The sequence below is a fragment of the Xenopus laevis genome, chromosome 2L (genome assembly GCF_017654675.1).
Source record: "Xenopus laevis strain J_2021 chromosome 2L, Xenopus_laevis_v10.1, whole genome shotgun sequence".
NCBI lineage: Eukaryota > Metazoa > Chordata > Amphibia > Anura > Pipidae > Xenopus > Xenopus laevis.
This window is the reverse complement of record NC_054373.1, coordinates 18940526-18967248: the sequence shown is the minus strand read 5'-3', so window position 1 is coordinate 18967248 and position 26723 is coordinate 18940526. Positions and strand designations below refer to the sequence as shown.

Sequence of the window (26723 nt, the reverse complement as noted above, 5' to 3'; positions counted from 1 at the left end):
GGAGGGAATTTCCAGCCAAATGACATCCAAAATAGATAAAAAAAATTTGCCCTACAAAGTGTGCAGTCTTTAGGTTTCAAACCACAATGTGTGTAATAATTATAGTTTTGTATGAACTGATTCACTCGTGCCTAGTAACATCTTGGGTTGTGAGAGAGAAATCCATGTGTAGCCATGCATACTTCAGACAAGTTAGATATTTCATCATCATGTGGATGTTTTTGTTTTTTGTTTTTTTTTAAGAAGACTATAGAAATAGGAATATACTATAGCTGATTCTGGACCAGTAGAGTGGGACAATGCTGTACTGCATTTTTAATGTACAGCATTATTATACACATATGAATACATCAATAACTACATGTTAAATAATGATATGTGTTGAAGAAAACATAATGGAAAAAAAAGAGAAGACCGATGCAAGGTAATGCCATTGGAATAATTATTTTATGATTACAAAAAGATAAATAATGTACTCAAAGAATGTACATATTATGTATGACTAGTTTTTGAAGTTTAATATAAATCTTGATATATTTAAGAAGGTATAATACTTTACCAGTGGAGCATTTTACATTTTTAAACACTAGTTTATTCTGATGCATTGGCTATTATTATACTTTAAAGACTTTAAAAAGTCCTGTATTGAAAATAATCATTACATAAACAAAGCACTGAGTTGGACTTGGCTTGAACAGGTGCTGAGGTGCCGAAGGTGGAGGTTGTTGACTGGGCAAGAGAAAGCTTCTGAGTGATAGAGTAAAAGAGAAGTCAGCCTTGTGATTGTTTATCCCAACAGAATTCCAGATTGTGTGAGGGTGATGGAAGCATAAACACAAACAAAGCAGTGAATTTGCAACCCATTTAATATTGGAAAGATTAGACTTGTGGAGGAATGTCATGGTTGTGTAGTTGCTAAGGTGATTCCACTGTTGCAATCTAAATGTAATTATATAAATAGCTCTGCAGTTAAAAAAATAACCAAAAGAAGACAAATTAATCTTACTCTGTGTTCCTGCAAATGCACAGAGCTTGTCAGATAAAATAGGAGAGCTAGAGATAATTGCATGTACAGAGAATTACAATATAATTGGTATCATTGAAACCTGGTAGGATGAGACACATTGCTAGGCTGTGAATATAGATGGATGTTACCATTTTAGGAGGGTTAGTGAGAGCATAAAAACTGATGAGGTGTTTGTCTTTGTGTGAAATAAGAAATAAAGATGCACACTAAATAATCAAGACTTCACTGTGGAATGTGTGGAGGTCTTAAGGGAATAGAATTTGGGCCTAAAAAAAATAGGTCTATACCAGCAATAGAGCCCTGTGCTTACCACATAGCCATTGCAACCATAAAGCACAGGGATCATTTGCACCCATTTCATTGTGCTCTGCACCTTGCAATTGATGGTTAAGTGCAACTGTTTTTGCATCCTTAAAGGGGTGGTTCACCTTTAAGTTAACTTTTAGGTATGTTGTATAATGGCCATTTCTAAGCAACTTTTCAATTGGTCTTCATTGTTTATTTTTCATATATAGTTTTTTTTTATATAGTTTTTGGGTTGTTTACCTTCTTCTTCCTACTCTTTCCTGCTATCAAATAGGGGTCATTGACCCCATTTAAAAATCAAATGCTCTGTAAAGCTACATATTTATTTGTATTGCTACTTTTTAGTACTCTTCTTTTGATTCAGGTTCTCCCCGGTTCATATCCCAGTCTCGTATACATAGAAATGCAAGATTGTTAGGGTAAATTGGACCATAGCAACCAGATTCCTGAAATTGCAAACTGGAGAGCTATTACCTAAAAAGCTAAATAACTCAAAATGCAAAAACAATAAAAAATTAAAATCATTTGCAAATTGTCTCAGAATGTCACACTCTACATCATAGTAAAAGTTATCTCAAAGGTGAACAACCCCTTTAAAAGAATTATCTTTTGCATATTCGGCGAGTGTCCTTTCATAGTATGTTGCAGCAATATATATATATATATATATATATATATATATAAATATAAAGGAATCATCATAAACATTAGTTGTGCAAACTTAAGAAGGATTAAGTCAAGTCAGCAAAATATTAACAATCATGTAAGTAAATAGTATAAAGGAAAGGTCTTTAATGCCATATATAAATGTTTATTGTAATTAACTGTGCCATCTAAAACTCACAATATGAAATGTTAACAATAAATAACAATATAATACTAGAAAATCCAGGACCTGATGATATTCATCTTGAGCTTAGCTTTGTACTGTAGATGCTAGATCATTTTTTAATGTGGTGCCATTATTCAAATGGTGGTCTCATTCTCCGTCTGGAAACTATAAACCTGTAAGCTTGACATTCATGGTAGGGAAGATAAATAAAAAATGTATATACGTTTAAAATTGCAACATTATTGATATATCCCAGCATAGTTTAAAGTACACTAGGGAGATTATTTATCATAGTTCATATTTTTTACCACAATTCATTTTTTTTGCACTGATAATAACACAAAACATTTGTTAATATCTATTAAAACAACATTAATGTAAATCTTTGGCATCTAAAGGTTGCAAGGTCATGAAGAAATCATTAAAAACAATGAATATAATATATATGAGGTATTCATATTTTTTCCATGGGTTTATTCGATCATCTTTTTATGTTGGGATTCTTTAATAAATAAAGGATTGTTAGTTTATTTGCAGCATAAAAAACTAAAATTACACAAATTTGAATTGGCATTCCAATATTGCCATGCATATCTCTTTGTCTGCTATGAAGAGATAAGTACAAAACTAGGCTGTATAGTTGCAGTGAATGTCATTTATTAAATTTTGCTACAAATTATTGTATTGTAGAGTATTGTGCAAAAGGTTACATGTTCAATCTGACCTTGAACATACTATTTGCACTTGGATAGAAAACTGGCGGAAAGATTATGATGTGTGGTTATAGAAAAAATGTTTTCTGTATTGTTAGTGGAGTGTACTAGGACTCTGTGGTCCTTCACTTTTTAAGTTATTCATAAATGACTTTGCAGTTTGCATAGTAAGTACTGTCTCTGTCATGCTGATCAAAGTAAACTGTGCAAAATGATAGGTTCCTTGTAGGACGTTTATCAGAGTGATCTAAATATACTGGGAGGGTGTCAGTCAACTGACAATTTCTGTACTTAATATACAAAGTTATGCATTTGGGCATAAACAACATGAATGTTATACACTAAATGGAATTGTGTTGGCAACGATTTTGGGGTGTATTGTGGCTAACAGACTTGGACGTCTAGGCAGTGTCTTGAATACACTGGATGCTATTTAAAATAACCATTTGTGTCTGGAGTCTGGCTGCTCTCCGGACCAGATCATAAGTCATAAATCATATGCCATAGGGCAGGCAGTGAGTACAGGGCTCGATGTGCCAGCCTGTGCCTGCCGGTGCTCCCTAACTTTCAAGTCAATAAGCAGAAGGGAGGTGCTTATGTGCCCCTCCAAGAGACTACCCTGTCTGTGTTGTTTACTCATATTATTTTAATGAGCGAAGACTTATATTTTGCTAAAGGTTTATGAAATGCATTTGTTTGAAGAAGAGATTCCCAAATTGCACTGGCTTTTGTCCCTCATAATGCTCATTGACCTGTTTTGCTTGTGGTTACAGGGTCACAGCAGATTTCACCTTCTAATTATACCCTAATTTATTTTACACTGTTATCAATTCTTATATCAAATGTAGAGGCATTTGAAAACCACATGTTGACCATGCTTCATGTAAAAGACTTTGTTATGGAGCTCATTTATTTTATTGTTATATTATAGGATGTGAACTGTGAATTAACTGGATAACATTGGTCAGTACCAGTCATTTGTACTTGAACATAACATTCATCAACAGAGACAGCAAGCTAGGCCTGTGGTAAAAGATCCATATTTGCGTGTTGTAGCAAAAATGTATAGGCAGTATAATAAACAGTGCAAAGTTCTAGTAACCTATAGCAGCCAACCATCAGATACCATTTAATGATCTTCATAATGGTTGTTGTGGTCTACTAAATCAAGAAGAAGCTTTGTGCTTCATATTACATTATTAATAAGGTATTAATTATTACAGGTAGTAATGCAAGATTTTCAGAAATAAAAAACTGTGCTTTACTACTATAGGTTCTAAATTGTGCTACTGCAGTGGTCCATAACAACCATTCAGAATGTCCTTTTCATTCATCTAATGCAAATTATAGAAAGATCTGATTAATATAGTGCAATGCACTGGTACAATATATCACTTGTAATGTACTCGTCTGCTAGGAACCTAATTAGCCGTGGGTACACTGGGTACCCCTGTGGATTCCAGTGTTCACCAACGCCCTTTTGGGGCCCCAGGCTTTCTGCTGCAGAACCAACAAGGAGTTAGTGAGTGAAATGGTAGTCGAAGTCGAAGATCAGGCAAAAAGGGTCAAGGCAGGTGGCAGGAATCAAAGTCAATAATCAGACAGGAGTCAAAAATGAGGAATTCAAACACAGAATAATGCTTTGCAAGGATCTGTAAACAGAAGCCAGCTTGGGCACTGTGAAAATGGAGAATTGACTTTTTAAAGAGGATTTGGCAGCAAAAATTCAATTCTGGCCCGAAGCATGACATCATGACGCTCAGTGTGAAACGCTGACGAACTGACGCCAGCGTCATTTGCGGTTAGCCAAAGAACCCAGAAGTGCACGCCTGTGCACCAGAAGATAAGGTGAGACGTGCCGGGAGGTAAGAGACTGGGGGAATCTCCTGGCGCGACTTACATCACCTATGTTACAAAATCAATCCCTATTCTATTCTGAAATTAACTCTTTTGCTATATTTTCCAATTTCCTCTTTTGTATTTTTTAATTCTATTTCAGTCATATACATTTTTTTCATCTCCCCTTAATATTTAGAATCATACTTTATTTAATTGTCAATAGTATTTTGATACATGTGCTAGAAAACTTTAAGTTCCCACTTATTGCTCCACAATGTAAACAGAGCTGTGCTGATGTGGTATAAATGCAGCAGCAAATAATTTATGTTCACGTGTCCATAAACTCTTGCCCTCTCCCCAATAAGAACAGTTTCCCCTGCACCACTAGCACACCCTTCAGTTTGGGAACCAGTGAACTTTTAATGAAACAATCTTCTGCAGGTTTAGTAAAACAGGTATGGGACCAGAATTCTCAGGACCTGGGGTTTTACAGATATTGGATCTGCAATTTGAATCGTCATACCTTAAGGGGCAGATTTACTATGGGTCGAATATCGAGGGTTAATTAACCCTCGATATTCGACCAGGAACTAAAATCGTTCGACATCGAAGTCGAACGATTTAGCGCTAATACTTCGATCGAACGATCGAAGGATTATTCGTTCGATCGAACGATTAAATCCTTCGAATCGAGCGATTCGAAGGATTTTAATACAACGATCGAAGGAATATCCTTCGATCAAAAAAACATAGGCAAGCCTATGGGGACCTTCCCCATAGGCTAACATTGAGTTCGGTAGCTTTTAGCTGCCGAACTAGGGGGACGAAGTTTTTCTTAAAGAGACAGTACTTCGATTATCGAATGGTCGAATAGTCGAACGATTTTTAGTTCGAATCGTTCGATTCATAGTCGAAGTCGTAGTCGAAGGTCGAACTAGCCCATTCGATGGTCGAAGTAGCCAAAAAAACACTTCGGAATTCGAAGTTTTTTTATTTGAATCCTTCACTCGAGCTTTGTAAATGTGCCCCTTAGTGTACTAGAAAATTATTTAAACATTAAATAAACCCAATAGACTGGTTGCTTCCAATAATGACTAATAATTAACTGATTTTTTTAAATTAATCATTTAAAATAATTTGCATTATTTAGATAAAATGGAGTTTATGGGAGATGACCATGTGTAATTCAGAGCTTTCTTGATAGCAAGTTTCCGGATAAAAAATCCCATACCAGTTCTTGATTTTTACAAGCTTAAAGGAAAACTGGACCCTTGAACAATGTAGGCTACTTTAAAAACATATTGCATAAAACAGCTCATACAGTATGTAAAACCATGCTTTTTATGGTTTACTCATTATTTCTAAATTACACTGTTTACATTGCAAATAATTCACTCTACCATTTAAAATGGTATCATTCAACAAAACATTTTTTAGCTGCAATATTCGTGTGGAGGCATCTCAGTGCTTTGTGCCTGATTCTGAGCTTTGAGAATGAGCCAGTACTTCAGGATGGAACTGCTTTGAAACAGCTATTGTTTCTCCCCTTCCCATTGCATTTAGCCGTGACCTAGGTTGTGGTGCTATTCTCATTTCTACCACTTTAGCAATGCAAACAAATTCTTCAGAGATGTCAGGTAGCTACTATCTGGTTAACCTCCCATTGTTCTATTGTTAGGCTGCTGGCAAGAAAAGGGAGGGGGTGATACCACTCCAACTTGCAGTACAGCAGTAAAGAGTAACTGAAGTTTATTAGAGTACAAGTCACATGACCTCGAGGCACCTGGTAAAATCCACATTATGTCTAGACCCATGCCAAATTTCAAAATTAAATATAAAGAAAAATATTTAAAAAAATGGATTAAAAATGGATTATAGTGCAGAACTCTGCTGGAGCAGCACTATTAACTGATGCATTTATTAAAAATAACTACAGTATCCCTTTAACATAATAGTAGTTAAAGTTAACACTCTAAAATGAATGAAATGACATGGAAAAAAACATGGAAAGTATAAGGCAAATAAGGGTATTTATAATCCTGTTTTGCAATCTCTGAAACCTGTCTTGTCAGTCTCAGCTTAGAAGGGTTGCAATCTGTATTCTCAGTTATCATCCTTTTACAATAATGTATTTTTCCTTAAAAAGCATTTTTTTTCTTATACATATGTAATCACTGCTTACTGTTTATATGTTTATAATACACAAGAGCATTGAATATCCGGTAAATTATATCCTAATAAACTATGTTTAGTGATGCCATCGGTTATATATATATATACAGTATATATATATATATATATACAGTATATATATATATACCTGTCTTTTTTTCTTTTTCTCTTTTCCTTTTCTTATTTTTCTTAAATTTCTAAAATTTCACAATGCTGAAAATAATACACAGATTTATAGCATTAGAGAAAATTTTTACTTTTTGACCAGGTGCCAGCAATAGTTAGGGGCAAATTTACTAAAGGGCGAAGTGACTAACGCGGGGGTGCCAGCGTGATATAATTTCAGAACTTCGCTGATCAGTTGCTGTAGGTACTTCGCATCCTTACGCCTGGCGAATTTGCGCTTTGGCGAATGGACGTAACTATGCAAATTCACTAAGATGCAGATTTTACTGAACATTACCTCTTGCGCCAGACTTGCCTTTGCCACCTTAGACCATGCAAAAGCGCAATATAGTAGATAGGACTTCCTCAAAATGTAGTTGAAAAATTTTCTAAGTCACAAAAAATGCTGGCCTTTTCCTTTTTTCAGGGTGATAGGGGGGTAACCCGCTTCCCCCTACATTTAACACAATATAACTATGCTATTTTATTTTATTAAGGTTTTCCCGGGCTTGTTTAATGTAATGTATTTGCTGAAACATAAATGTCCATTGAACTTTAACTTCCCGCCAGGGAGAGAATTCCACATCTTCACAGCACTCACTGTAAAAACCCCTTCCAAATATTAAGATGGAACCTGCATTCTTCTAATCAGAATGGGTGCCCTCTTGTTGGCAGGAAGGACCTACTGGTAAATAAAGCATTAGAGCGGTTATCCTATGATCCCCTTATATATTTATATAAACAGACCAGTCTTTCCTCATAGCTGAAATTTTGCATTTTAGTTGTCCTTCTCTAGACCCTCTCTAATTCAATAATTTTCTGTTTGAGCCCTGGAGACTAACTCTGTACAGTGGAATAACCCCCTGTTATATTGTACAGTGGAATAACCCCCTCCTCCCTCAAATCTGCTGACTGGCATTGCTTGCTACAGGCAAGTTTATTATCTACAAGGACTGCAATGTCCTTTTCTATTATGGATTTGCCTAGTGCAGTCCCATTAAGGGTATATGTGGCTTGCATATTTTTATATCCCAGGTGCATGACTTTACATTTATCAACACAGAATCTCATCTGCCACTTAGCCGCCCATATTGCTAGTTTGTCAAGATCCTACTGCATGGAAGCCAAATACTGGATGTAATTGAGCTGGGTAGTTTTGTGTCATCTGCAAACACTGATATATTACTTGCAGTACCTTCCCATACCTTGTCATTGAAGAACAAGTTAAATAAAAGTGGACCCAATACAGAGCCCTGAGGGACCCCACTGAAAACCTTACTCCAAGTAGAGAATATACCATTAACAACCACCCTCTGTATCCGATCCCATAGCCACTTTCCTATCCATGTGCATCTACTGCTCCCCCACTGTCCATCATCTTACTTACCTTATCATAAAAAGCAATGCCATTTGTCATGACCTATCCTTCATAAAGCCATGATGATTAATGTTCATAATGCCATTCACTAGGATAACATTTTGAATGTGATCCCTTAACGAGCCTTCAAATAATTTGCCCACCGTGGATGTCAAAATTGCAGTCCTATAATTGCCATTCTGAGATTGTAATCACTTTTTAAATATAGGAAATAAATCAGCTTTTCTTCAATCCATAGGTGCCATACCAGATGAAAGAGAGTCTGAGAAAATCAGAAATAGAGGGCAGTCTAAAACTGAACTAAGCTCTCTTAACCCCCATGGATGTATTCCATCTGGCCCTGATACCTTGTTCATCTTAATTTTTTGTAAAGCTTTATGAACCATATCCTGAGTCAGCCACTGATTATATTGAGCTGAGACAATAGTGCAGCTATGAGGTGTGTTTGGGAACTCCAACTCCTCTATTGTATACACTTAAGAAAATAACTGATTTAGCACGTGCCTTTGCATTTGATAATGAACCACTGAAATTTTCTTGGGTTTTGTTTGTGCAGTTTTTTTTCTCTGCCTCTGTGTGTAAGTTCATGTAATTTCTTAATTTAGGTCCTATATAGGTCTGCTTCATGCTGAAATAATAAAGCTCTCTAGCTGTGATCCAACCTGTCTGCATTTTCCAGAAGCTACTGTGTGTCCTGTCTCCAGTATAGGTTACTGAGTTATTCTGTGCAGTGCATGGTTTCTGCCTATTGTTTGATTCTGCATCAGAGGGGTACTTTCCCTAAACTCTGGTCTTTATATTTGACCCAGTCTCTTGCCTGTCACCTGCCCTCTCCTCTGGCCTATGTGTTTGACACTTGCTTCTTGTTCTGCGCTTTTGATATAATGACCATCTTCTCATCATAAGCTGTTGCTTCTCTCTGTTTATTCAGCTGACCACTTTCTCCAAATTTCTCCAGGTTCAGGCTGGTGAACTACAATTATAAAGACACAGCAGCCACTTTAAAATCTCAACATCACCCACTCCATGCTAATTTTCCACATTATTTCTTCATTGCAAAAATATTCTAGAGAGTTTTCTCCACTACTATTGTATGGAGAAAATATGCTCGCTAGGCGAAAATTCACATTTTTCATTAAATAGTCTACTTATGATGTTTAGTACAAATGAGCTGTGTTGTGAAAATACACCTGGTGAATTTAGGTGAACATGCACAAAATGATTTAGTCATGTTTTTTCCATAAATAAGCTAGCATTGGAGAAAAAAGTTGAACGAGTTTTGTCAGCCTTTTTTCCTCTTTCATATATTTTTCATGAACTCATATTTTGATAAATCTGTTCTTATGTCTAAATTATATTTAATACTCAGTGTATGGTGATCCAAATTACGGAAATATCCGTTATCTAGAAAACCCCAGGTCTCAAGCATTTTGAATAACAGGTCCCATACCTTTACATCAGGGCTCATTTACAAGAGCAAGTACAAGAACAAGAAAAGACAATTGGTCCTTGGTCTTTTTGAATTTGAATTTTGAAGTTTTTTCAATTCAAAATTTGACCCTTGATAAATATGCCCCTTAATACACCTATCTTGTCCTGCTTTATAAAAAATAAACATATGCTGGACAGATATATTCACTGTGTGAATCATACTGTGCTGCACAAAGTTTAGAAATATGCCCCTTTGGGGTGCAGTGCAAATGTATTCGCATATGGTTGTTTTGTTCATGTTTTTACTAAACACATACAGTTTATTGCACTGCTGTGCCTGGCTTCCCCATATTTTATGAATCACAGTGAGTTTTACATTACACAAAAATATTTGCAAATGTGATGGGTGTTTGTGTGAATGGGGCCTCTGTGTATCGTCTTTGTGCGTAACAATACTGTGTACACATAAATATTCACAACTTGTGATTATTACATATTTAAAAAGTTTTTAATCACCCGCGCAAAGAAGACTCACAATTATGTTTGAACATTTAGGGGTCCATTTACTAGAAATCAAATTTTTCCACAAATCTCAAAAAAAAATTGTGGTTTTCCTTTTTTTAAAAAAGGAACTATGTGAGCTTCTCTAAACCTTGAATGGATTCAACTCAAAAGGTGTAGTTTTTAAGAAAAAACTCAAATGTAAAAATCTCGAGTTTGAGATTGTGAAACCCAAAAACTGAAATTGATTGAGTTTTCTGTAAAAAAAATAACCTTGAATCTATGAGTTTTCAAGTGAAACTCATGAAATAAATCTCAAAAATGTCAAGGTGTTTTTAAACCAAAAAAATCACATAGAAAAGTCAAACTTTTTATGGAAAACACAACTCTTAGCAACCTTAATAAATCTGCATGTAAGTGTAAAAACTATGAAAGCCTCTTATACAAAACTTTGCCAGGTAAAAGTTGTCATGGTCCTATAGAAGTCAATGGGAACTGCACAGATTTTTTTTCACTTGGATTTTTAAACAGCATTCTATTGTGTGTTAGTGGTTTCAAAAAAGAAAAAACCCTTAAACAACTAAAATCCAACCTTTGATAAATTGGCCCCTAAATGTACTAAACTTGTCTAGTTTTACAAATGTAAACATCATTATGGAACATATGTTCAGTGTTAAAATTATTGTGGTTACAATATTTTGTAACTCTTATTGGCTTGTTTCACCTATATACACATATTACACTACAGGGCCTAATTATGATTGTTCAAGCCAAAAAGTGCTTTGGATTTTAGCTGCCAATGTTTTTATTCATTACAAAAGCTTGTGTAAAAAAAAAATTGAGATTTTTTTTGGCTTAAAATCCAGTGTTAATTAGTGAACGCATGTGGGATTTCCTTTAAAGGGCATGTAAACCCTACACTCTCCTACCATGTATATAAGTTGGGCATATTGCCCTTACCCAAACCATAACATTTGTACTGAATATATCTGTTCTGTTCAACACCTCCATCACATTGCCCCAAAATAAATAGCAATTTTTATCCAGCAGTCTATTTTCATCAGTGGCATTTAAAATTTGAAAACAACTCATGTGCACTGTAAAGTTCATGCAATCATTAATGCAGGCTTGCACAGGCAAAACATACTTTGATAAAAAAAAGCCCTGATTGAATTAAACACTGTAATGGTTAAACTGAGCTCAAAAGCATTTCTATGGGAACCAACAATGTCATCTCTTCACTGGCTGCTAGACTGGAAGGTGTGTATAGTATTCTGAGTTGAGAAGAAATGAGCATGCTCAGTAGCCAACAGCAAAAGTGAATTCCCAAGGGAGGGGACTGGGTGAATTAGAGGAGGAGAAGGAATCCTAAGTGATTAAATAAATGCTGTAGCCATACTACTTCAACCAATAAGGATACCATAGATATTGAGATATTTGAGGACTGAATCAAGAACAAGGCTCAAGACTGTCAAACCTAACTCATTAAAAACAAAATAAAGTCACTGGCCTTCAGCAGATCTGCTAGGCAAGGAATAAATTATTCACAGGCAGAGAGTTCAGTAGTGTTACTGATCTCCAGATTGTTTTTTAATCTTTTGGTATTAAAAAGGGCAGCCTAATAGTAAAACATGCACAGAAATTAGCAGATTTTGATATTCTCTTCCAATCAAAAGATACAGTAGGGCTTTACAGTTCAGGTGAGAAGCATATGTATAACATAGGTATACTTGTGAGTGCACGAAATTCGACCCTTGATAAATATGCCCCATAGAATATAAATGTCACAGTATAAGACTGATTAGTATTTAATATGGATAATTACTACATGGCAGTACATATACCAGTGCAACTAGCATCAGAATTTAATAATCAGCCTTGTAGCATCATCTTATATGACAGATGACCTAATTGTCTTCTTGATAATTTGTGACAACACCTAAGCATAGCTTCTCAACAGCTGCTCAGAGCATACACTTTCCAAGATGGCAACCCCCTGTGACAAGTTTGAAGTTATGGATCATTGCTGCTGTTGAGAAGCTGAAACTTTAGGCTGGTGCAATAAGTACAGTATATAAAACATTGCATTTTTAGCCCTATTCATTTTAGGCTTTAGTTCTCCTTTAAGTGTTTATGAAAGTTAATGCACTATAAAAAGATGTTGCTCATCATAGTTAACTGCAAACTAGTTTAAACAGGTGGTACTTAGGGCTGATTTATTCTGCCACTGTATTAATTTCTATGGGATTTTGGAGGTGTTTTTATCAATGAGTTTGCCATTTTATAAAAATCCCACGGGAGTGAACAAACATTTTACTATGGTGAGTTCTGATTTCACACTTCCATAAATCTGTCACCAAGTTCTTAGCTTTCAGTAGTCTCAGAAGGGTGGGGCACACATCCTTATAAACTATTATAGGCTTCAGTTGTGTTTGCATTCATTTGTGTTGAATTGTATTAATCCACCTCCAACTCTACACTACAAGTAAAAATAATCCCATTTCAAAAAAGAGAGTTTTTGCATGTCTGCTCAAGTTAAAATAAAACATTATTTGTTTCTTGGGAGGTTTTGTTTATTGGCTTATTGCTAGCCCTTCTGGTGTGTTACCTCTTTATTCTGTTACCTAATAAATGTGATTCTGTCTGTACCCCACTCTCTATGGAACATGTGAAATGAAACAGGACTTTGTGTAGTAATTCAGAGGCTTATAAACAAAATTTTAAAAGGCCATGGCAGTAATGGTCTATTATAATTATTTTTTGTTGCATTTTTGATCTTATTGACACTGTGCAATTCTAATGAGCTACATCACAGGGAAAACTAGGAATGTCTATGTCTTATGAGTTTTCTGACCTTCAAGTCTGTTTTGATACAAATTGCAGGTCTGTAAGAAATGATAAAATATTCAGTACTAGCTTCTTTCCTTGACTTATTTAAAAAATGCATGTGTGTAATTTTATAATACCACCATCAACCGACAACATGAAGTAATGAGCAGAAGGATCCTGAGTACAATGATTAATGTTTATTATGTGAAATCAATATATTTACTTTTTTTTTTTCATAAACGGTTGCTGATTTTTTGACATGTATTCAAAAAATATTATGATAGCGATTAATCAGTAAAAAGATAGAATTTTGATTCTAATCTCTCTGCAGGAGCCCATAGCCCCATCACATATCATATCATGAAAATGTAGTGATTGTAGTATATTCCACATCCATCTGTGTTCTTTGATACAAATAGCATATTTACCATAGTTAAATAAATATTGTTTTGAATTTGAGAGACATTGTGTAGGTATGTGTAAAATAAGCACCCCTAGTATTATTGTCAAGCAGTCCCTCCATGTTATGGACACCTAATTGGGTCCTAAAATACAGTTGGGAGGGGTACTGTTGACTCTTGCTACTTCTCACAGTGTCCAGTAGATGGCACTGTGCTAGGATATAAAAGGCTCTGAAGCCATGCTTTCAGGGTCCATCTTGTGCTGGCTCTAGCCTGTGTAGGAGGCAGAGCTCGAGTGGAACCTAGACAGGTCAGGTCTAGTAAGAATAGGCTACTCACCCATATAGATCACTCTAGGAGTGACAGTCAGTCAGATTATTTATCTGAGCAGCTTGAGGCTCCTACGAGGATTGTAGTGGAATTAAGATTCCAGGGTACTCATTTCCCAGAAGTAGGGACTAAGTGTACAGACCTAGGGTAGATAGATTCCCCTCAGGTTCCACTTAGGGAAAAGGCTGAAAGCTGGGTGTACCTCCTCAAGGCTGCATGTATTGTTCCTATCACTGAGGAGAATCATACTGACCAAAGGTGTTGTGAGTACTGCCTATTCAATGTACTGTATGAACCTGCAATGTTCTGATCTATGTACACTCCACTGAGGATTGTATACTGTGCTCAATAAATCTGTTATTTGGTTAAGTTATAAGAACCACTGGCGCCCAATTCTTTCCACCCTGAATACAGTTACAGTTGCACTACACCCTGCTTCCACCTCGATGCGAAGGCTCACTCCCTAAGGTTTTAAGGTCTCATCCGGAGCATATGTACTGGGAGTGAAGCTTATAGTAGCGTAAGGTGCACTCAAATTACTATAGCGCTACAATTGAATAGTGATTTAGTTTACAGGTGCAGATTACAGAACAGCAAACAGTAGAGCAGATGGTTTAGGCCATTGTCACATGGCTCTTTTCAACTGCCATGGTCTTCTCAAGTCAAATCTTGGCAGTCAAAACACCTCTCCCAGCCTGGAGCCTTATTATATTTTTTTTTTAAATAGGAAACATGGTGTCTGTGACAAAAGCTAATGCTCTCAGGCGGGGAAATGCTCACTCAACATGGCAAATGAGTTGTAAAAATGCATTTACTAATGCAGTTAAATGTGATTCATCTATATAATGTAATTGAAGAGCATTTTTTGTTATTATGAAGTGTCTCATATATAATATAAATATAATACAGTAATGGGTTCTGTTATGCTTGGGACATGAAAGCTTATTGAGGAACACAAGCACAAATTGCAAAGCGCACAAAAGGATGAAAAATTAACCATGGGGACATGTTTTGATGGCAAACTAGCAAGACACACGTAGTAGGAGTTCCTGGTACTGGACCCTGGTATTCTCCATTTTAAAGCTCTTTCTGATAAACTATTGGCAAAACAACCACATTTTCAGACTTGTCACATTTCCAGAAACATATTGGCAAAAAGGCAAAAGACGTTAGTCCATATAGCTCTAATGACCGTGGATCTAAGATTGTGGATGATAGCTTCCACTCTTCTCTCTGCAATCCAATTACTAACTACCTGATACCAGTAACTTATCGAAAATATTTACTATATTTCCTAGATAAAAGTGGCTACCCCTTCTGTATATATTCATATATTTCTTCATTAGCTTAGACTGCTTAGTACATGATATATTAGACTCGGTCAAATAAATCTATGGATTAGAGTCACAGGAGAATAAAAGATGACCAACACAACCTGTTAGGCCAGATTGCTTAGACCACTGGACACTATACACTACTTTACATACCCTGTGAATTAAAAAAGCAGGCTAAATCCCAATTAGTATGATCTATACCCATGGTCAATTAAAATGCCTGCAGACTGTAAGTAACTGCCAACCACATTCTCTTTATTTTATTCACTTTAAGAGACACATTTACTAAAACTCCAATTAATCTTATTGCTTATGATAACAAATCTGACCAAACTCCCTTCCATGATTTTAACTCATTTATCAATAAATATCTTGAAAAATCAGAGCAACAAAATTGGTGTATCGTACGATTGATGAGTTTTCACTGCAAACATTCTACTTTTTTGCATTTTCCTGACTTTTTTGGATTGAGAGACTCAAGTAAACTCAAGGAAACTTCCTGTCTCCTTATTCCCTACACAGAAATAGGGATGTCGCGGACTGTTCGCCCGCGAACTAATTCGCGCGAACATCGACTGTTCGCGTCCGCCGAATGTTCGCGAACGTCGCACGACGTTCGCCAATTTGGGTTCGCCTTAGCTGGCACTTATTTTTGACCTCTCACCCCAGACCAGCAGATACATGGCAGCCAATCAGGAAGCTCTCCCTCCTGGACCACCCCCACACCCCCTGGACCACTCCCCTTCCATATATAAACTGAAGCCCTGCAGAGTTTTTTCATTCTGCCTGTGTGTGCTTGGAAGAGCTAGTGTAGGGAGAGAGCTGTTGAGTGATTTGAGGGACAGTTGATAGTAACTTTGCTGGCTAGTAATCTACTTGATACTGCTCTGTATTGTAGGGACAGAACTCTGCAGGGATTTGAGGGACATTTTAGGTTAGGTAGCTTTGCTGGCTAGTAATCTACCTTCTACTGTAGTGCTCTGTATGTAGCTGCTGTGGGCAGCTGTCCTGCTGCTGATCTCTCATCTGCTGACTGCTGCCTGTAACCCAATAGTCCTTGTAAGGACTGCTTTTATTTTCTTTTTGTTTTTTACTTTGCTACTATAAGAGCCCAGTGCTATTAGTCTAGCTGTGTTGGGGAGTGGGACTGGTGTGCTGCTCCTAGTAGTTCAGCACCAACCAGAGTAATTTTTTTTTTTAATATACATATATATATTTTTTTATTTTACTTATCTTACTGTTCTTTAACGTGTCCAATGCTGTTTGCTGTTCTTCATAGTAGTGCACCAATAGTAGTGCACTTGCAGGCATTGTTTGCCCAGTGTGTTCTTCAAACAACTGCCACCTAGCTGTGTGAGCTTGTTCACATTCTGTCTAAATATCAATAATAATACCGTCTCCAGAAACACCACCTGAGTGACGTTTTCCAAGCAGCAATAATATATTCCGTATCCACTACTGTATACGTTGCCCTTGCAGGCATTGTTTTCCCAGTCTTTAACCAAGTGCCACCTAGCTGTGTGAGCTTTTTCACATTCCGTGTCCAGAAACATCATCTGAGTGACGTAGTGTGATTTCTGCCCTTTACAGCACAAAACGCAGCGCTGTGTCAACAATGTATTTTTCAGATACATTTTTGCCCTTGATCCCCCTCTGGCATGCCACTGTCCAGGTCGTTGCACCCTTTAAACAACTTTAAAATCATTTTTCTGGCCAGAAATGTCTTTTCTAGCTTTTAAAATTCGCCTTCCCATTGAAGTCTATGGGGTTCGCGACGTTCGCGAACCGTTCGCATTTTTGACGCAAGTTCGCGAATATGTTCGCGAACATTTTTTCCGCCGTTCGCTACATCCCTACACAGAAATACAAATACTGCAACCCAGAGATTAGAACCTTCTCCCATAAGGGTAACCTTGTTGTATGTCACCTGTTTTTCCTCATTTTTACACTTTATAATAGAATAAAACAGGATATGATGTTTACATTTATTACCAACAATGCAAATGCCTTGAACTCCCTTCAGTAGAGCATACATGTGTTGTCTGAATTTAGTAGATGTAAAATATGTGGCTGAATTAAGTATATTTAAAAAAATTAGTTATTTTTGTGATTGGATCAACAAAGACAAACACGTATGACCATTTTATTTTTGTAAGGGCACTCCCAAGCCAGCATAGATATACTTTTGAAAAAAAAATTGCCCAGTACAGAACAGGTGTTACAATATATATGCCCACAATGAAGAAAAAAGTTGATGGATAAAAACAAATATTAAATAGACAGTTTAAATAAAATGGCAAAGAACTATATCCTAAATATCAGAACTTGAAACAGTCATCTGATTTTATACAATGATAAAATAGCACAGGAATATGAGAATTTAAACCAGAAAAGACACCCCCTGTGCAGCACATTTTTAGATCAACAAGATTACTGAAATGTTCAGAAAGTGTTAGACATAAACAAAACACCTGAAAATATTCATGTCCATTAAAAATACTCTGGGAAAAACCTAAATATAATATCCCCTCATGTATTTAAAGGTATCAACTATATTATTATTTAGCAGGGTACATTCTGTCACAAACAATCTCTAGAAGCACAAATTACTTTAATTTTAAAACCTAAAAACCCCACAGAAACACGCACTTGCTTGAGTGCATATACATGTATTCACATTAATATACAACAGCAGTTTCAGTAGATTACTAACATTTTTTGAAAAATGGTCCAGAGCTACCAAAACATAACCTGTTTCTGCTCTATAAAAATATACTTATAGTAAACCTCTAAGGGGGAAATGTAATGAAATTCACAAGAACAAGTTTGCCCACAAATAAGAATAAAGATCTGCATGTTGCAATGTCATATTCTTCATTAGGTTTTTATTGCATTGTGAAACGTAATTGCGCATTACTAACACTTAACACCTGCTTGAAGGTGGCATAAACTTTTGGAGCAAATGTAACAACTTTTTCATTAAGCATTATAGCAAACCACAAAATTCACAATTGCTGTCCTAATGTTACGTGAGGGGCACCATTGCAAACAATGTTATCACTAGCAACCGATATTACATTCCCCCATTATTGTTTTGTATCTACCAAGAAGTTGGACACTTATGTAAACCTTAGTCTCTCAGAAAATGGAGAATACACCATAATTAAGAACTTAATAAAAGAACTCAAGGTGCAACATGGTACAAGAACTAAACTACAAAATGCTAACAAAGTGTTATTACACCCCATCTAGGCTGTACAAATTATTAATAAATTAGTAAAAAATAATGGAGCTGTAACTCAGAATTCTGGGATCATCCCCATATCAAGCATATATAATTGGGAAATAATATTGCAAATGTGGTCCCATATAACAGGAGCCAAAGCTCTATCAGATCCTACTCATGTCTGGCTATTTCACATTCTACCAGATGATGCTATAATTTTTCAATAACTTCAAAGGCTTCATGTTTTGGCAGAAGCTCAGCAGAAGTGACCTTCTTTTTGACACTTCTCTGTGCATTGTAGGCTCAAGACGTCTGCATTTGCCCTTCATAGGCATCCAAACATTCTGCTACCACCACTGTCAAAATAAATCTATTGTATGTATGTTGTTACAGAAAAGCACAGAAAATGGCATTTCCGGTTAATCAGTTTCGATGGAGTCACTTAAAGCATATTGTTTAACAAAGCTGGGCAATAAATTTTACAAAATGTTATTCCTTGCATTTTCCTTTCATAATGGAGGTTGCATTTATTCATCCTTGGATAAAGTACTCTTAGGAAGACTTCAAATAACCTCTTGATAATATTAAAATAACTTTCATCATGAGCTAATGAGTTTTATCAAGATTCAGTCAGAAGCTATATTTCCACAATGTTTGCAATGACTCACAAAGCTTTATTTGATTCAGTGATTTACAGTGTGCTGGCATTTCTTTGGAATGTAATAAGATTTCCTTGATGCACAGGTAATGTTCTTTTCAAGTGATAAAGCTCTGACTAGATGCATGCGAATCAATGAATACAAAACTTTGTTCTTACAAAACTTATTTCAATTGTATACATTATTTTACATTTAGACTGAAACAAAATTAATTTGTTTGCAGAACTTAAAAAAATTAGAACCAAAGAACAGTAGTTGTGAGTGTAGGATTCTGTATTGCATATATTGATGTAAATTTGGTGTAAAAGGAAAAAAAAAGTGGCAAACCAGCAAATGCAACTTTTAAACTTTGATGGCAGTTTTAAAAATGCAACAATGAACACTATTGTGATTCAGGGACCAAAGGGATGTAGTATATTATATATACAGTATGGGGCCCATTTACTTAGCTCGAGTGAAGGAATAGAAGAAAAAAACTTCGAATTTTGAATGTTTTTTTGGCTACTTCGTCCATCGAATGGGCTACTTCGACTACGACTTCGACTTAGAATTGAACTATTCGAACTAAAAATCGTTCAACTATTCGACCATTCGATAGTCAACGTACTGTCTCTTTAAAAAAAAAACTTCGACCCCCTAGTTCGCCACCTACAGTAAAACTTACCGAAGTCAATGTTAGCCTATGGGGAAGGTACCCATAGGCTTTCTAAGCTTTTTTTTGGGTCGAAGAAAAATTGTTCGATCGATGGATTAAAAACCTTCAAATTGAACGATTCGAAGGATTTAATCGTTCGATTGAACGATTTTTCGTTTGATCATTTGATCGAACAAATTGCGGTAAATCCTTCAACTTCGATATTCGATATACCTGTAAGTAGCTAGATCCAGAAAAGGGTTAAGTTGCTGTTATAGAAAATACATTACTGGTTTGAAAATTTTAGTACAATATTAAGCTACACATTGGTCTAATTGTTCAGTCTGAAATATTAAAGTATGTTTCCCTTCCTTGGCAGATAGTCTAGAGATTGGGATGTGGGTATTTTGTTTTGTTTTGAACCAGCGGAAATATCAAGAAATATTATTTCCGAGAAAGGTTAAACTTTTTGCATATACCTATGTTTTCATCCTCAGATAGTATCTTAATATGTAATTAATGAGCATCATGGCCAGTTACAGAAAATAAATATGGTCCTTAGAAACAGCATGGTGCATCATTGCTTCCATTATTGACCACTGAAATGAATTATATACCCTTGCAAGCTGTGGTGGTGGTGTTTTGGTGATTGCAGAATTAATCTGTGTGTCAACAAAATGTTACATATTGACCTGTAATTTGCTTTATATTTATTCATGATTAAAGCATGTAATCATTGTACACAATACTTAATTAAAGTTGCTTTTCCACAGCTTTCAGAATTGTGTAGTCTCTAGGGACTGTAGAAGACTAATTCACTGTTAGGCATCTCTTTGGGATTATGGGAATATGGGGCATTACAGACTATGTTGAATGCACACTGCAGGGCATTTTATAATATTTCATATTATGGTCAACTCTGCTTACAATCACTGTTACACACAAATATAGTACAAGGGTTTATTGTAGCCTGTTTGGTGGAAATTAGGCTGGTATGAGCTATAATGTGATGCAGTTTTGGGGTCATTGTGTCTATAATGGGATATCCGAATTTGGGAAATAGAAAGTATGTGATTGAGGTAGAATCTGTTGGAAGTTTCTTTATTAGTCTCCTATTATATGATGCACATTTGCTCATCATCTTGTGACTATATTTTAAAAGGAAAACTATGAAGAACCTACTGTTAAGGTGGATGGTTATATTTTTAAAACCTTATCTATTGTTATTCGTTATGATAGTCATAGGACTAAAAAATATACTATCTTAATTTTCTTTATTTTTTATAGCTTGTTTTTCTTCATAACTTGCTATGCCGCTGTAGGGGTTTGCTTCTTTTCTATACTATGTGAGTTACACAATTGTTACTCATCCTATTCAGAATGGGGATTTTTATATCATTTTATTGTTTTCCACTTATGAACACCATATTTAAATGTAGCTGCAGGTGGTAAATATGCAGACTTTGACCATATGTATTTCATATCCATCTGTTCTTAAATATTTTGCAATCCCTGTTGATGGCCCTTAATTATACTACTACTACTACTACTAATATTTTTTATTGAAATAAGTAAGTGAGGTATATATATATATATACTGTATACTTAATATATTGTATATATATATATTAGTGTTTATATATATATATATATATATATATATATATATATATATATATATATATATATATATATATATATATATATCTGTTTATCTATAATCTGTCTCATGGCATCTATGGAAAACCTATTAAACTGAAGAAGCACTCACTGAAACGTACTGTGAAACTGCATTGGCTGTCATTTGTAGCTGGAAATAACTGATTTATTGACGTGCAATTCCATGTTTCTTTTATTTCAGCTCTCATGCAAGTGACAATTTCCCTTAGTAAAGTTGAAATCAGTGTGGGCCAGTCTAAATACTTCACATGCACAGGTATGTATATGTTTTTCTGTTTAATATATATTGTTTAGTATTTAGACAAGCTATATGACAGATCTCACCTTATATACATTATTTTATGCAACATTATATTTACTCCAAAACACTGGCAAAAAATGTCAAATACAATTTGTATATCCTATCGAAATCCTATACCATTTTCTAGTGCACTAAATACAGTGAGAAAATGTCATTTATTTTTTTCGTGTCTCCCTCCGTGTCTATTAAATAAAGGGAGTGATCAAGCCAGAAATATAAATTAATAGAAAAAAACAGGGATCTAACTAGCAGTCATTAGTTTACTTTTTCATGAAAACTTGAGTTTTTATTATTATATTTTAATGCCCCTTTATATTTTTTGTGTGAAGAGAGGATAGAAATCTTCATTGACGTTTATCAAAATTAATTTATATAACAGGTACAGGCTCTGTGTTTATGATTATAAAATGTCTGTAGCTTCTGTATCATGTGCTTTCCATTATGGTCATTATTGTGCCATTAAATTTAGTTGTTTATCAGAGTGACATAATAATTATTATGCTAAATTCTGGAGGGGGATGCGATACCTTTAAGCTGAACCTGCAATAACATTTCAATCTTTATTATCCAGCACAACCATTTTAAAGCTTTGCCTTGTAACATTTTTCTATTGTTAAGCTTTGATTCTTCTTCGTTCTTATAATTGTCAAACCATACTTGATATATTTAGTTGGGTTACTAAAACTTTTCCTCTAAACTTTTTAGAGAAAAAATGTATTTCTGATCATCTCATTATGAAAAATATACTAATGCAGCATAAATCACATTTTAGCAAGCTATGTATTGAAACAGAAATTCAGTTTGCCTAGCAAGATAAATGGATTGCTTTGTTTTCTTGAAAGGGTATAAACATAGGTTATTAATAATTCCCTATGATTCAGAAGCTAAGATTTTTCCTCTTGCTCAGAAAACCTTGGGTTCTCCTTTCGTGGGGTTTGGTTTACAGCCTAGTCTGTATTTGTAGAAAACTCACACTGTTGCTTACTTCAGGAAATTTAAAAGTGTCAGGAATTCAGCATTATTATTAGTAAAACATAACTTTTAAATATATTGCAGATCTAGTGAATACAACATATCTAACACCCACTCATTCAAAGAAATTGGTGGTTTGAAAAGTACATTGCAGACTTGATTCATCGTCAGCAAATACAATGTTATTCATTGTGGTTTATTTGGTATTTTTTATTGTTGCCTAAATAAAGAATGTGAATTTGGGTTGGAGAAAGATGCTGGAGCTTATTTAGGGGAAAAAAACAGAAATCAATATCAAAATAGCACATAACAAAAATTGCTATGTAAAATATAGTCTGGAACGAATAAGTGTAGCCTGCAATAAGCCCAGAGTACCTGATTTTCATTCATTTCTACAAAAATATGTTTGTAGTATCTGAATATTTTCATTAAAGGGCAAGGGATGGTGATGCTGAAATTTTGAAATGAAGTAGGATTTGTATCAATATCATTTTGTTTTTTGCAATAATAAAATTAATTGGCTTTATATTGAAAGAATAAGGGGTAGATTTTAAAGGTATTAACACTTTCCTGAAATGAAAATAATTTATGGAACTGACACCTTTACAAAACCAATTCTTCATAATTTAATCCATTTCTTAAAGCAATCAAATTATTTACTGATTATTTTCTTATTTACAGTAATTATTTTGTGGTGATTAACTTTAACACCCGTATGAATCGAAAGTTGTCTAAAACTAAAACATTAGCATTATTGCAAGTCTGTGGGAATGTTTTTAACCCAGTGTACTTCTTTTCACATGCTATATTTGTTTAGATTAGTATACAAGAGAAGTTTGTAAATCTGAACTGATTGGTTGGTTTCCAGTGCATTTCAGTGCATTGATCTAGGAAGGTATCTTGGCATTTTTTAAAGAAATTTAAACTGTTTAGCCATTTACCCCAATTTGCTTTCAGCTGATAAACTCAAAGCTAAATAAGAATTATGTAGACATAGTATATGGGTTTTATTGAAGAAAATATATACATACTGTTAATATGCTGACCTATATTTAATTTATATTTATTTATTTTTAAGTTATTGGAGAAGCAGACAACATAGACTGGTTTAACCCAGAAGGAGAAAAAATCATTTCTAGCCAGAGAGTAGTGGTGCAAAGAGAAGGCATCAGATCTTGGTTGACCATATATAAAGCAACTGTTGATGATGCTGGTATCTATCGGTGCCAAGCTGCAGATTCTAAAGGACATTCTCAGGAGGCTACAGTTGTTTTGGAAATTTATCGTGAGTATACTTTTTCAACTTCCTTAATATTATTCCAATACTTAAAATAACCGATATGTATATTTATATGTGTTATCACTTGTGCATCCATAGCTTAGTTTGCTAAATTTCATACTAAGAAATAAGAGCATTTTTTTTGTAAAAAAATTAAGAATAATAGAAATATCTGCTGAAAATACTTATAGTGGTGTATATTATCAATATTTTTCTATTTGCTGAACTTTAAGAGGGTAATTTATAAAGGTTGGAAATAGCTTGAATCTAAAAAAATGTCATGTAGGAGTCAATGTCAGGGTTCCCTTGAACCATTTGTAAATGTTAATAGCCTTCAAGAAGTTTGAGGGTTTTTTTGGAGGGTTTCACTTAAAAACTTGATCAGTTTGAGCTATTCAAGTATTTTTTTTTGACGAAAAGTTTCTGGGTTTCACAACTCGAATTCGCAGAATCTAGTTTTTTTCCATTCAAGTATTTTTTTTAATTAAAAAAATCGTTTAAGTTGTGAGTTCATTTGAGTTCGTTCGAGGTATAAAAAACTCTAACATTCGACCTTTGATAAATAACCCCCTAACTGTTTTTATTATATACTTTATGGACATCATTTTTTTAAAAAATTGTCCTATTCCTTTCTGTTGAATTAAAGCACAAGGCTGGATCAAAGCCATACAAATAAAAGTAATATTACATTTGATCTGGTTCTCCTCTAGTATTCAACTAATGCAAAGTAGCTTAGTTTTTAAAAGTATTTTTGCCTGTGTAGATGAGCCCAAGAATATAAATCTGTCACAATTTTTTCTTGGAAAAGCTTCTCAGATATATATCATGACAAAAGGAGTAAACACAACCAGCAATGTTCAATCTTCCTTACATTTTTCATGTTCTCTAGCTCATATGCACACTCAAAAAATATTAAATTAGTCTGTTCTGATTTATATTAAACATCCAACAATTGAATCTAGGACAAGTAATGCTAGGGAACAGATTTTATTTTACATTCAATAAGCTGCTTATACTTTTGAGTTGTGATGATCAGAAAATGTATGTACATTCATTAACAGTTGCCTTTCATTACTATATAGATACAATATTTACATGCACAAATGATGTCTTCATTTAATTTTTTGAGGGTACAGTGCTTGTTTTTTTGTAGGAACATTTACAAAATGTCTTTATTAGTTCAGTTTTATTATGCATTTTTTGGAATATTGGTATATTACAATAAGGGTCTATTTATCATGCTGTGTACAAAGAGTAAAATGTTAGCGGTGATGTTGCTTGTAGCAACCACCTAGGGGCACATTTACTAAGGGTTGAAGTTTGAAGTGGTAAAAATCGAATTGTAGAAATTTAAAAAAAAAAAAAAACCCTTTGACTTCTAAAAACTTAGCCAAATACTGGCTATAGGTTGTAGGAGGTCCCTATAGGCTAACATAGCAATAAGGCAGTTTTTTGCTTTTGCTGTTGAAATCTAATTGCTGATTGGTTGCTCTGGGCAACATAATCAGTAATTATTGACTCCACTTTTTACACAGCGTGATAAATAGGCCCCTAAATGTATCTGTAAATTATAGAACTTTTTTTTCAATGTATTGCCTGAATCACCATCAATACTTGACTTTATGTCCTAATAGAAAAACTGACATTTGAGGATGTGCCATCACCTCAAGAATTCAGAAGAGGAGAAAATGCAGAGGTTATGTGTCATGTCAGCAGCTCACCTGCTCCAATGGTTAGATGGTTAAATAACCGGGAAGATGTCACAGACATTGATGACAGTTAGTATTTTGGTAACGTTTTAAGTTACATTTTTCAAAAGAGGGCGTTATTACTTCCTAAATATGCTTTTAATGCAAATTCAAGATGAATACACACACACATACTATACATAAAATACACAAGATTTCTGAATGCAATTTATGCTATAAATCACGCATAAATCATGCATCTTATTGGAGTTCTCCAATATATATATTGACAACTGTTGGCACTCCTATATAATCATACATCTTAGGACAGACAACATTCTGAAATGGCCTGCCTCCATTTATGTTAATTCATGGTTTGTCCTAGAGGTAAGGTACTCAGAATCTATATGTTTTCAGGTATGGTGCCATAATATGTGTTTTAACTATGACAAATGCACTGCTTTGACTGGGCTTGTCATGCTTTGTTGCATATAATTTAACCAAATGTATCTTTTTCACTCATTGCAGGTTTTTTCTTTAATTTCCTGCAAGTTTAAAACCTTTTTTCTCTTAAAGCTACGTACATCATTTAGTGCCAAGAACATGTATAGCATACAAAATCAGCCATCTCAAACCTATCGAGGTCATGTAGAGATTTAATTTGTGCTGAAATTATTAATTCTTGTAAGAAAATAAACATATTTCAAAGTCACTTTTTAAAATTCAGTTTGAAATAGAAAAAAAAAAAAACACTTGAAAAAATTGGTATGTATTGGCTATACATTATTTATAGATTTAGGGGCAGATTTATTAAGGATCAAATTGAAAATTAAAATTGTAAAAAAAATATATATATGCTCAAAACTCTCAAATTTAAATTGTGAATTATCCAAACTCAATTTGAGTTTTAATTCAGATTTGAGTTTGAATTTCGAGATTTATCATATTCTAGCTCTTTAAGAACTCAAATTTGACTATTCACCACCTAAAAATTGCTGAGTTCATGTATAAGTCAATGGGAGTGGT

General features: G+C 34.6%; 1 protein-coding gene across 4 annotated transcripts in view; it reads left to right on the top strand.

Annotated features, from left to right (window-relative positions):
• The window catches only part of ncam2.L (neural cell adhesion molecule 2 L homeolog), a 148415-nt gene that overhangs the window by 54416 nt on the left and 67276 nt on the right, over positions 1–26723 (top strand). For all 4 annotated transcript variants that reach the window (XR_005965288.1, XM_041581586.1, XM_018245437.2 and 1 more), the window contains exons 2-4: positions 21639–21713; positions 23809–24015; positions 25644–25787. Coding sequence is in view for 3 of the 4 variants with exons in the window: in XM_041581586.1 (XP_041437520.1) it covers positions 21639–21713; positions 23809–24015; positions 25644–25787 (426 nt within the window). In the remaining variant the exon portion in view is untranslated. The remainder of the gene's footprint in view (positions 1–21638; positions 21714–23808; positions 24016–25643; positions 25788–26723) is intronic.